Source organism: Felis catus, chromosome D2 (assembly GCF_018350175.1).
Source record: "Felis catus isolate Fca126 chromosome D2, F.catus_Fca126_mat1.0, whole genome shotgun sequence".
Classification (NCBI taxonomy): Eukaryota; Metazoa; Chordata; class Mammalia; order Carnivora; family Felidae; genus Felis; species Felis catus.
Window position 1 is genome coordinate 46,707,866 of NC_058378.1, and position 12,908 is coordinate 46,720,773.

Below are 12,908 nucleotides of genomic sequence, written 5' to 3' on the forward strand. Positions count from 1 at the left end.
GCATCGAGCTCTGTGCTGACAGCTCAGAGCCTGGAGCCTGTTTCAGATTCTGTGTCTCCCTTTCTCTCTGCTCTTCCCCCACTTGCAGTCTGCCTCTCTGTCTCTCAAAATTAAATAAACATTAAAAAAATTTTTTAGAGGAAAAAGGTACATTTTTTTATGACTATTATGACCAAATACTCTGCTGAAAAGTGATCAAGATGCCAGAGTTCACACGTAGCCAACATAAATGTAATTTACATAGTCTCTCTCTGTTTTGATGCTTAACTTTTTTGAAAAATGAGGATACTTATTCTATGTGCCGGTATAACAACATGTATTGACAGCAGGGTCTAGGCAGGCAGAAGATGGACAAAAGGGACACATGATCCATGTGTGCAGGGTTAAAGCTTTATTTGCAGTAGATTTTGCATACAAATACAAGGAAATGTACACATCTGCTCTGCTCTGGATATCTCACAAGACAGCCCTGCGTCTGTTTTTCTACCCATCAAATTCGGGCATTGCACTAACTTGCAGACTAATAATACTGGAAAGAACTTCAAAGAGCCTCCAGCTGACCTTCCCCTTTTGCAGATGTGCACACTGAGGCCCGACTCTACGAGAATGTGCTGGCAGGGGCTTCGAGGGAATGTCCCAGCAAATTATTGCCCCTGTAACTTCAGCTCTGGGAGTTTTGGATTTCCAGACAACCTGTTCCTTATCATACACAAGGCCAGGTGCGGCCACACACTTAGTTATCCACCTGCCAGGAATGATAATATATTATCCAGCTGATCTTAAAAAAAAAAAAGAAATTCTACTTCTGAAGCTGAAGTTCCTCTCTTTTTGGAGTGATCAATAGAATCACGGCATGAGGGATTTCTTAATCATGAGTAAACTTGGGGAGGCAACCCTCCCAGGGCTAATTTAAATGGAAGAGCGGGTAATAGTTCACTTGGGCTCATTTTTTAGTTTTTAAAATGCCATTCTTTTCTAGAAGAATCAATTTTTAAGCTATTAACCCAGCTCTCACCAGACGTTTTTCTTGTGGTTTGATTTATTCTGGTTGTTACTTAATTCCCCCCAAAAGAAAAGCCCAGGAGATCATAGGAATGTGCCCCAGCCCCTACCGTTGGCTCCAAAGAAGTTGGGCGAGGGTGGGGCTTCGTGGGGGAGGGGACAGGTTTGGAGGTGCACAGACCAGTGCTACATCTCACGGTGTGAACTTGAGGATGAAGTCTCCTCTGTACAAAGGGTTAGAGAAGAAAGTTTAAACAAGCTCACATAACCCTTCTGAGAGGGCTGGTGGGAGTATAAATTGGTACCACCTTACAGGAGGGCAGTCCGGCAACAGAGGAGAATTTAAGATACCCACACCCTTGGTCTGCAGTCCAACTTCTAGAAATACATCCTTCCGATTTACCTGAGTGTTCTGAGGGACATAGGTACAAGGATAGTCACCACGGCATTGCTTGTGATGCCCAAACGTTAGAAAACAACCTGATTCCATAGGGGGTTGGTCGACTAAGTTCTAGTACATCCTTGCAAGGAAATAGCCTGTACCTATTAATAAGAGGGAGACAACTGTGTAAGAAGTGATTTGCAAGGGTCTCCAAGATGGGCCATGAAGGGAAAAAAACTAGATGTAGAACAGTAAGCATATGACTATGCTATTTGTATAAAATAAAAAAGGATATGTATACAGTACCTTATACATTCTTAAGTATAGAATATACTTATTTTGAGTGTATATACTGTAGGAGAGTTACAACTTTCCCCCTACCCCATTAGAGGCTCCAAACAGGCCTAAGAATTAAGGTGACAGAAGACAGATTAACAGGATAATACGGATTTTACTTTTACAGGTACATGGGAGCCGTCACAGGAAAATGCAGAGCCCCAAAAGTGGTTGCGCCTAAGTGCTTAGGTTGAACAAAGTATAGTAATTGTGAAAACGTAACTAAAAGATACAGAGAGGCTCAAGGGAGGTAAGGGTTTGTCCAGCCAGGTTTGTTTGTACAGATTTCCCTAGGTCTGACCTCTCTGTCTCTGGTGCTAAGAGTGTTCGTTTCCTCCTAATATAGGGAGGGCATTTTTCACCTGGGAGTTATCCTTGCTTTCAGGAAGAAAAGCGTAGGCCAGAGTGCTGTTCCTGTACCTGCTGTCGTTTTAAGTGTCTTTGATGCAAAACAATCCTTGGGACAAAGTGGTGTATTTTGGGGTGGCACATGGGCTACCCTTCCATACAATAAAGTGGTGATGGTGATTGCCTCTGGGGAAGGCTTTCAGGGAAGCTGGAGGGCTCCACTCAATTGCCTACATCCCAAAGTAGACATTTATCCTCAATCCTTCCTATTATTATTATTGTTATTACTGGTCTTCCAGTCTGTTGAGTAGCAGTTCTTGTCGATTCTACCCCTTCTTGCTTAGCTTCCCTACTTGTCTCCTTTTTCCCACTTGCCTCTGCCACCCTATCCCAAGCCACCATTCTTCCACAGGACTACGGGAAGAGCCATGTGACTGACCACCTGCTCTTGGCTCCTTTGGATCTACTCTGCACCCAGCAGCCAGTGTCCTCTTTCAGAAATGACCCCTCCCATGGCTTCCTATTGCAACGAGAATAAAACCCAATGGCCTTACCAAGATTCCAGGCCCCTCCCCAGATCTAAGCATGCCTACTTCTCAACTTCAATTCAGCCACTCTGACCTCTTTTCTGTTCCCCAGATCTACCCTTTCTGTCTCTAGGCTCTGGACTGGATGTTCTTTTCCCCTGAAATGTTCTCTGAGTTTTCCATGGCTGCCCCACTTCCATAAATCAAGTCTCAGAGTTTGTGTAAAAGTGTCCCTACAAGCTTCTCTCTTCCTTGTTATCAGCCTATTGTTTCTCTCTCAGCACATAGCACAATTTGTGATCATTTATTGGTTGATGTTGCATGCCTACCACCCATCATTCCCCTAGATTTTAAGCCCCGTGAGGATAGGGTTCTTGTTTATCTTGTCCATGCCTCTGTCCCCAAAGCCTAGCTCAGGGCCTGGCATATAGTAGGTGCTGAGTCCAAACTTGTGAATAGATGGCCGTATGGATGAATGAGCAAAGTTGGAAATGAGTCCGTGGTAAATCGTGGCTCTGCAGGCAGGTTGAGGGCCAGCTCCTCTGACAAGGTGGATGCAGGAGAGGCCTGGGAGCCAGCAGCCTGCAGAGGGCTTGGGTTTTAGGAGCCAGGATAATTAGCTAGTTCTCACTTAGGAAAAATAGTTCAGAGATGACTTTCCCTGGATCACAGTGGGTAATGCTTAACTTGGAACCAAAAACCCTTGGCGGATCTTCATTTTCTGGCCTTGGCCCTGACTTTGATCCCATTTGATGCACGAGTTGGAGAACTGGTGTTCAAGGCCTGCTTTCCAGATTTCATCACTGTGGTCCTATTATTTCTCCCAACGGTGAGCAGGGAGCTTAGCTTCAATCCCAGGCTCAGCCACTTACTATGTGACTAATCTTGGGTGAGATTTTTGTCTCTGGGACCTTTTTTTTTCCCCCCAGTAGTAAAATCTCCCTTGCCTGATTGAAAGGATTATATTGGTTAATACGTGTAAAATGTTTACAATGGCCATATGTTAGGTAGTTGAAAAAAATCAGTTCCTCTTTGGTGTAACTGGAATTAGCATAGAATTGCCCTGAGAAAATGTTGGCCTTGGCCTTGCTCTTGGTCCATTTGGGTTCCTGTCATCTAGAATTCATTTCTTTCCTCACTTGTTCAGGGAAGTGTTCCATGTGAGGACCCACTTAGTCCTGACTTCCTGTAGGACTCTAGGTCATACCAAGACATTGTCCCAGGTCAGGCCCCCCCGGAAGCCAACTACAGGTCAGAGGTGTGTATGCAGGAAGTTCACCGAGAGGGATAATCACAGGATCGGGCAGAGAGAGAAAGGCAACTCTGAGGCTCTCAGCAAACGCCTCTATGATTCCACAGAAGCTTGAGGTCTGGAGTGATTCTTCAGAGTCGGCTGGAATTGAGGCAAAGGGTGACTCTTCCAGCTCTACCGTGACCAGATGTTGGGTACAGACAGCCACTGGGAAGGGGGAGTGACCTTTGGCCAGGCTTTCTCTTTAGCAGAGGTAATTCTGGAAAGCTGCCAGCATTTCCAGCCACTGAGAGAAGAACCTGAGTCTGAAAGGAGGGATAGAGCATGGGCCTCCTCTGCACACACCTTGGACTAGCCTTGGCCTTGCAGAGACAGCAGTATCAGTCTTAACACTTGTGGGTCTAGGCAGACCAGTTCCACTCCTGGCTCGGCCACTCACCAGCTGGCCCCCCGACAAGCTCCTTCACCTCTGTAACTGAGGGATGCTGGTACCTTAAAAACCTTCCTCATTGTTAACTGCAGAATGTTTTGCGTGATTGTGCAGGAGGTAAAGTGAGACAGATTGTCAATATGCCCCAAACAGCAATAAATACTCATCTCGGTGGGGGTAGCGGTGGCTTTGGGTAAATGAGGTAACTACACAGGGCGTTGGGTGTAGATGTGCCACTTAAACTCTGAAGAGCAGGGCAGCTCTCGGACAGTGGCTCTGTCCCTCTTACAGGGCGCTACTCCGACGTCCAGTGCCTCAGTGGGTGACTGGTCATCCATAAGCATGATGGGCCTGCTTCACATGCACACGAACTGACCGTGACGCTGTTTCCCTCCAGGTGACACAGAAGTACTCCCTGGTGATCGTGCAGGGCCACCTGGTCTCCGAAGGGATCCTGCTTTTTGGCCATCAGCACTTCTATATCTGTGAGAACTTCACGCTGTCCCCTGTGGGTGATGTCTACTGTACCCGCCACTGCTTATCCAAGTGAGTTCCCTGCTTCCCCCAGCAGATTCTTCCCTGAGCCTTAACTTCCTTCTCAGCCACCCCTACTCCTACCCCGCCCACCTTGTTCTCTTTGTGGGCTGACATTTGTGCCTGAAACGGAGCCATGAGCTAAAATAGAAGAACTGAGACATAGGCATCCATGACTGTGGCTTCCCAAAGCTGAAGTTTGGGGTGGGTAACAATGGGACTGCTCCCCATACCTCTCGTGATGTGGGGCGCACCTCAAGACAAGGGGGCTTCTCTCCTTAGGTTATTTCGGTGATTGAATCCAGTCCCATCAGCTTGCTCATTCAACAGCTTGTCGATTGCTCCTTCTGTGCGAACCATCAGACGGTGGCCCTCGTGCCGAGTGAGTGCACTCAGCAGCACAAATGGGTTCCTTTGGAAAGAGTTTTGAGCACACTGACATCACAAATTTATTGCAAGAGGAGCCTTCTGGGATCACACTTGATGACGTGGGGCTAGTGTGGTGAGGGAGGGCTACTGGAGGAGTGAGGCTGAGATCTGGGTTCTGAAACATGGCTGGGATTTGGGTAGAACTCAGACAAGTCTTTTTTTTTTTTTTTTTTTTTTTTTTTTTTTTTTTTTTTTTATGCCAACGAATACCAGAGGTCTTTGGCAGGAAATTCAGAAGTCCTTCTTTATAATCAAGTGTATTTGTTCAGGTAGCTCTCCTTGGTTAATTCTCTTGTGTTCATAATGTACAGCCATTCATTCAAAGTCAGATTGACTCTGTTCACACTTTGGCTGGGAGCTCAGTTGTCAGGTAATATGCCCCACCTGATCATCACATTTGATCATCACAACAAACATGGATGAAGATTTCTTGACTTTTCTGGTTTAGCAAAGGTTCAAATGATGACAAGATAACCTCTTCACCCGGAAGCTCTTAAACTAATATCAAGTCACCTTGAGGGCTAGTTTAAACAGACTTCTGGGAACCCACCTTCACCCCAGTTTCCACTTTGATAGATCTGCCGGAGGGCCTGAGATTTTAACAAGTTTTTGGGTGATGCTGATGCTTCTGGTGTGGGACCACGCTTTGAGAACCGCTGTTTTAGACTATCGACAGAAGCACCAGAGCCTTACCTGCCAATAACTTAAAAATTTTAACTCCTGGTTGTCGTTATCATTTCCAGCCTATGGCAGGAAGCAAGAGTTCAAGGAGTGTGAAAGAATAGATGTCAGCCCACCCTCCTTTGATTTAGATTTGCTTTAAAATGCTTGGCATTTTTCTTTCTGCTCATTTGCATCTTTTATTCATACCAAATGTTCACCGGTTGCTGCGAGTCTTCTGTGCTTTTCCAAGGCAGGAGGAGCATAATTAATCCTTGGCACATGCATCCCATCTTATTCCTCATGTTTTATTGATACTGATCAATACGGACAATGGGTCTGCAGACTTGCCTTTCTGAGAGCTGATGAAAGCTTTCTCGTCTACCTATCTGCATGGCATGCCCCTGTAATGACTTGCATAATCCATTGCTTCACTCTCCACCTCTGGTTTAAATCGAGTTAGTGTTAGAGAAGATGTTATTGATTAGGCAAATTGTGTTTATGAGGTGCATCTAATCATGATCAAATTGGCTACATCTGCACTTTTAATAGAAGCCCAGTTGTCGGGTTGTAGGTACTCACTTGATTTGCAATGACAAAGGAGACTTCGCATGTCTGGAAATGTATTTTTCTAGAATGTGAGTAGGAGTGCAGTGAGAACAAATTACTGCCCTGGAGTATCATTTGGGAATTGCTTAGGTAATTTTAGTCACCAGACCTCAAAGAAGTATTTGTTAACCAGACAGTGCTTTCTCTCTGAGGTCTTGTCTGCTGCCCTAAGAAACTTCTGGCCCTCATGGAGATGCGGTTCTCAGAGACCAGCTATTAGATCATGTGAGATCAATGGGGATTAAGTCTTATTTTGACCATGGAGACTAAGGAAGATACATAAATAAGCAAGTTAAAAATAAAGCTAACGCAACCCTGAAATGTTTCTTTAAAAGACTGCCATCAAATTGAGTAGAGTTGAGCACTAGACCTTGAAAGAAGCTCTCTGATGCACCATAAAAATATCCCAAATAAAACTCAGGAACAATGCAAATCCTCCAACATTGATTGCACTTGAGTACTTTGGAGCTTTCCTCAGAAGGTAAGGACCTTTCTAGATGGTTTATTTTGCTTTCAGTGAGATTGCCCATTACCTGAATAGAATGATTGTATTTGTTCCCTAAGGCTATATAACAAAGTACCAAAAATTGGGTGGCTTAAAAAAACAAATTTATTGTCTCCCAGTTCTGGAAGCTAGAAGGCCAAAATCAAGGTGTCAGCAGGGCCATGGTCTCTCTCCAGTTCTCGGAGAGGATCCTTCCTTGCCTTATAGCCTCTGGTGTTTCCCTGCAGCCCTTGCCTTTTCTTGGCTTGGAGACACATCATTCCAGTCACATGGCCACCTTATGTCTGTGTGTCATGAGATCTTCCCTCTGTGTGTGTGTGTGTCTGTCTGTCTGTCTGTCTCTGTGTCCAAATTTCCCCTTTGTTTAAGGACACCAGTCATATTGGATTAGGGCCAATCTTGACCTCATTTTAACATTATTACCTCTGTAAACACCCTATTTCTAAAATTAAAAAAAAGCCACATTCTGAGATACTGGGGGTTAGGATTTCAACATATAGCATATCCCTCTTGGAGGACACTACTCTACCCATAATAGTGTCAGGCAAGCTCACAAGGTATACAACATTTGATTCATTTTGTTGGAATCCAAGCCATCCAACTGGCTCTTTGTGATAGGGTACTTATAATAAGACATTTTCTCCACATCAGTCAACAGTTCTGAGGCATCATTTCTCTGTTTACTTCAATTCAACAAATACTGGAAATGTGTATTGTGCCAGGCAATTGTGGTAGACTCCATACACACAAAGAGATAAGTCAGCTGTGGGCTGAGTCTGGTAACGAGTTTATGATCTAGTGAATGATTCTGGGTATAAATTACAGGTATAAATTCTGACAATAATTGGATTAGCTCAGAAATAACTTCAAATATTTTTAGTCTGAAGTCCACTTTTACTACCAAAGACCAGGTCAGCCAATAGGATCACCACTTGGTTTACTGTGGTTTCCCCAGTTAAGAATATTAAAAAGGATACTGTAACCACTGTGGCAAACTTGCATTTATCATGATAGCTGTCATGCAAAAGAGTAGTGAATAGCATCCTATAAACTGTGGCCACAGCTCCATCTAAAGAAGGACATGAATCAGCTCCTCCTTCCTTTTATCCATTGGCCTTAAGGGCCTGAACTCTGCTTTAATGCACAGAACAGGGAGAATACAGTGTTGGCAAAGAGACTCAGTCATAGCTGTGTGACTAACACCAGATAAGACGGAACTTCAACCTGGACTCACATCAGTGAACTCAGTAACGTTTTTTACAATTTTGTCTTCCTGAGCATTTGGGTCTGTCTGAGCATTCCTGCCGTATCAGGTTATTCTATCTCTACAAGTAGGAGAAAAATGAATGCATTTCCTCCTAAAAGCTCCTTCCTGAAAGCATTTTCCAGAACAGTCTTCCTCACGTCATCAGTGTCTCAGAGTGCTGGGTTGCAGGATCAGTCAGCACAGAGGGAGCTGCAAGGAGTGAGCTTGCAGGGAGAGCTCTGTAAAAGCTAGTGGGTCTTTCGGCCTCAGAGGAGATAGGGTACTGATGAATGAGCTTCAGTTTTAGAGTCAGAGGACCTGGGTTTGAAACCAGTTCCATGTGACCTTGGAAAAGTCACTTTTCCTCTTTGGAATGCAGTTTCCTCATTTCTGATATGGGAATACTAATGGCACATGCTCTGTAAGGAGGTTATGAGGTTTAAATTAAACAACAGACAGGATGTGCTTGGCAGGCTGTAGGGCCTGATGCTTGTCAATCCACTCAACAAACATGCCCAGAGCTCTGGGGAAGATGTGGAGGGTGGAGAGCCATGGGCACAGGTCCGTGCCCCAGGGAACTCACTCATAGTCTGCTGGGGAAAGAACCAAATGTGTGGCTAAAGCACAGATGATGTGTGCTGTGGTTCCCGAAAGCAAGGGGCTACGGGAGCACGGAGGCAACGCCACTGCCATTCTCACCAGTGCCTTGACCGGAGATGCTGGTTGACCTAAGCTGGGAGTAGGAACGAGAATTACCACCACGGCCCCATGGGAAGTCAGCGAAGTTCAGCAGAAACTCAGCTTACCCCTGATGGCAGGGACAAAGAGCCTTAGCCAGAAGATTTGAATTAAAGCACCTAGGCAGAAGTATCCAGAACCAGAGCCACCTTTGTATTTGATCAGTTCTACAGCATCGTGGCTCAAGGCAGAGATCTGAGAGGCTTGCGCTTAGAAGGGGCAGGAGGAGCTGCAAAGGGCTGAGTCTCCATCCTGGAGGGCTGGCTGTTCAGGAGGCTAAGCCAGGCTCAGGCTGTGACCCCCAGAAGCAGCCTCTGCTTCCACCTTCAGGAACCATTCTGCATTGTCCTCAAGGGCACGCCCTCAGCTCTGCAGATGCCCGGACACCCCCACTGACCCGTGACTGGAGAAGCCCTGCTGACCGGTGTGACAAACCGATCTGTCTGCTTCCCCTGGGAAGGGTGGCTCGGAGGCCTGGTGTCCTGCTCCATAGGCTGGGTGGGGAGGGCCACACTCGGAGCCGGGGTGGCGAGGAGGGGAGATAGCAGCCATCGCCGCCACCTTGTGCTGCTGCGGGGGCTCTTTCAGTTCTTGGCTCTTCATATCTGTAGTTGATACACAGGCTTCTTGGGGACTGGGGTGCCTGGGCGTCCCCTTGTTGCTCAAGTCCCCAAAAGGCATTTGATCAGAGCTTTTGCAGTCGCATACACAGTTTAACTTTGCTACATAACTCAGAAGTTCAGAAATGTAACTCTATACCTGAAATCAGTTTTATGTCTCAAGTCCCCATTCATATTGGTGGTGAAAAGCTTTATCTGGTTACCAAAAGGTGTTTCTGTTACTTGCATTGCACAAGTTGTCCTCTATGGGATAAATCTTAGTCAAATTCACAGTTCTCCCTTTCTCCCCTCTCCCTCTCTTCCCACGGGAGAGTTGTTCTGACCTCTGAGGGGGCTCGTGGCTCTGGGTCGGGGCTCTGGGGGGCCACCGCTGATGCTGTGGCCAGTATCCTCCAGCCCACCAGTGCTCTCAGCCCGCTGCACACCTCTTTGGGGCTCAGGGGTCCTCTGCACCTTTCTCCCCTGGTACTCTAGATGCCATCCACGTGGCTGGGCCACCCCAGATCCCATGTTGCTGAAGCCAGGCTTTTTTATGGAGGCTCATCATCTTTCTGCCCCTGCCTTCTGGCCTGAAATTTCTCCATGTGTAATGGGGTGTTCTTTCACTCTTCTCCACCCCCTCGACCCTGGAAAGGCTTCTTACACTCATCCCTTGCATCCTGTGACTGTCTGCCCTGGAGGCTGTCGCCTCACCCGGTGACACGGATGCCCCACCTGCTCCAGGGCAGGGCCGACCCAGGCAGGAACTCAGAAAGGGTTTAGCAGTCAGCGGTGCCAGCACCCTAGCTGGTCATGATTGCAGCACTCCTCCTGCAGTGTCTCCAGAAACATGGGGTCCGTGATGTCGTGGGGCAGGAAGGGGAACAAGCCCTCCAGACACCCTCTCACTGCATGTCGTGTTTCCTTTTCAGCATCAGCGATCCATTCATTTTCAACATGTGCAGCAAAGACAGGTCCTCCGACCACTACTCGTGCCAGAGACATAGCTATGGGGACCTCAGGGAGCTCCGGCAGGCACGCTTCCTCCTGCAGGTATGCCCCGGGGAGGGGGCAAGAGGGAGAACCATCTTTTCATGGAAAAGGCATCTAGGTGCTATGGAGGCCCCATCTGAAAGTGCGGGACGCCTCCGTGACCCCCTTCACACCTGTGCCTAGCCCAGTGCCTTTGGGACACATCTGTGAGTCCGCTGGCTGATGTTGGGCCTGGCTTCCAGGCTGGCAGTACTGAAGTCTGCTTCATTCTCTCCCCATTTCCTCCTGTTTGGCTGCTGGGACCTTCTCTCTCTTACTGTGTCATTTAGGATCCAGTCTCTTTGCTTTCCTTTTCCCTTGACACGTCCCAGAGCGGCCTTGGAGATGCTGGAATACAGGACAGGACAGCTCCCTTGCCCCGTGGCAGAGCTGAAGACTAAGAGTCAAGGGTCAGCCTGCCCTATCTGAGACTGTGGACCCCTCTGCTGACCTCTGTCCCTCCCCTCTGCCCTCCGCACAGGCTCAACCATCTTCAAGCTCCTGGGCACTTCCTGGGTCAAGTGGTTTGGAGATCTCTTGATTGTCCCCTCCAACCAGGGTCCCAGAGCTTCACCCAGTGCCTTCAAGGGCTCACGAGGGGCTCACAGAGCCAGTACCCTTCAGAGTCAGGGTTTTGCTGAGACTTTTCACTTCAGGTGCGAAGGGAGGAGCCCCTGCTGGCCACAGACACATCTGGGCCTCTCCAGCCCAGCCTTACAGCATCGAAGCTGCATCCGAAGGCCTCCCAGGCATCTGGCAGAGGAACAGGAAGAGAGGAGGGACCACCCTTGTGGGAGGGGAGGAGCCCAAACCTTCTTCCACCCTTTCTGGAGAGTCTCTGTTCTGCTAAGGCCAACGGGGGATGGGGTTGGCCCTAATCAACCTAGTAATGAGTGTTTTATCTGTAAATGTCTTTGGGTCTGTAATTCATCCTGTGATCCTCCTGCCTGGGGGCCTTCTCACTATTTTCTGACACTGAAGCTCAGGGGGGCCTTTCTAGGAGGCTCATTCTCGAAAGGATCAGCAAGCTGCTGGAATCCAACGAGCCCTCTTCCTCCCTCTCCACTGATTTTGCCCACAAAGTGTTGGTTCTCATCTTGCCTGACCTTAGTGCGCTTCCTTGCAAGGACAGTAAACTAGAAGGGGAAAACTGGAAGAAGCCCCGCCCTGAGGGTTCTAGACAGTGTGGCTAGCACGGGCCTAGTCCAGACCATGGCCCTGACACTGTAGCATGTTTGAGCACAGGCGACCACGTCTTGTCTCTTCCACCATTACATGTATAGCACTCAGCACACTTTTTGGCACATCTAAATACTCAAAATTATTATTTTATGATTGTGTCTACCTTATAGATTATATATAGTAGCACATAGGTATCAGCAAGTGAGTTTCTTTCCCCTCAGTAAACAGTGATTGTTTCCAGATGTTCGGTTAGCCTGACAGTGGTGAAAAGGAGAAGTGGGAGAGCTTGTGAGCAGGGCCAAGTGGTGTGGGAGTTAGGGGCGGGGAAAGCTTGTGAGCATGGCCCTCATCTCTCTTGGGTTCCCCTAGGAGAAAGTCAGATCTTGGGTGCTCAAGGTTGCCGGGGGAAGCCATTACATCTGCACTGATCATCTGCTTTGCACAGTGTTTATATTTATATTGTAGAAAAATATGCAGGGCTCCCATATGCACCCCAACCCTGTCCAGAGGGGGTTGTGCTATCATCACAAATACTTTCCCTGTGCTCCGGAGCCCAGAACTGGACTTTGGGAGCACTACCAGTCAGGTAGAAATGGGACCTGACTCAGTTGTCAGATGCAGCGCCTTCCTCCATGCCCAGCACCACCACCCCCCACCCCCGCCCCAGCCCTCGGAATTCTCTCCCTGACCTGGTCTCATCCCTGAGCCTCATCCTACATGTAGACTCTTCTCTATGGCTGTTCCAAGTCCGTTATTTACACAGCTTGGATGAGAAGGAAGGGAGACAGGGAGGGAGGAGGGAAAAGAAATTATGTAGAGTTCAATTAGGCATTAACAAAATACCTTTGCCATGTCAGCATGGCCACATCAAAATGGCTCTGCAAAACGAGTTTGGCAAAGCACCCTGTGCCTGCAGGCCTATAGGTCGACATACAGTGTTGCCCAGATTGTGAGATGCACCCAGCCACCCCCACCCCCCATCTACCCATCCCCTAATATTTCTGATGAGGTGAGTCTCTGGTTCAGGAAACCAAACTTGTGACCCAGAAGTGGAGGAGTCTGAAGGTATCACCAGGCCCTTTCCTCCCTCTGTCTAT

At 47.7% G+C, this 12,908-nt stretch overlaps 1 protein-coding gene across 13 annotated transcripts in view; it reads left to right on the forward strand.

Moving 5' to 3' along the window:
* WDFY4 (WDFY family member 4) overlaps window positions 1-12,908 on the forward strand; it is a 292,757-nt gene that overhangs the window by 198,228 nt on the left and 81,621 nt on the right. For 11 of the 13 annotated variants that reach the window (XM_045040302.1, XM_045040301.1, XM_045040299.1 and 8 more), the window contains 2 exons: window positions 4,675-4,823; window positions 10,530-10,650. In XM_045040302.1, coding sequence (XP_044896237.1) covers window positions 4,675-4,823; window positions 10,530-10,650 — 270 coding nt within the window. Of the gene's footprint in view, window positions 1-1,847; window positions 2,164-4,674; window positions 4,824-5,093; window positions 5,361-10,529; window positions 10,651-12,908 lie in introns of those variants that run through there. The other 2 variants (XM_045040303.1, XM_045040304.1) reach the window with 2 other exon arrangements.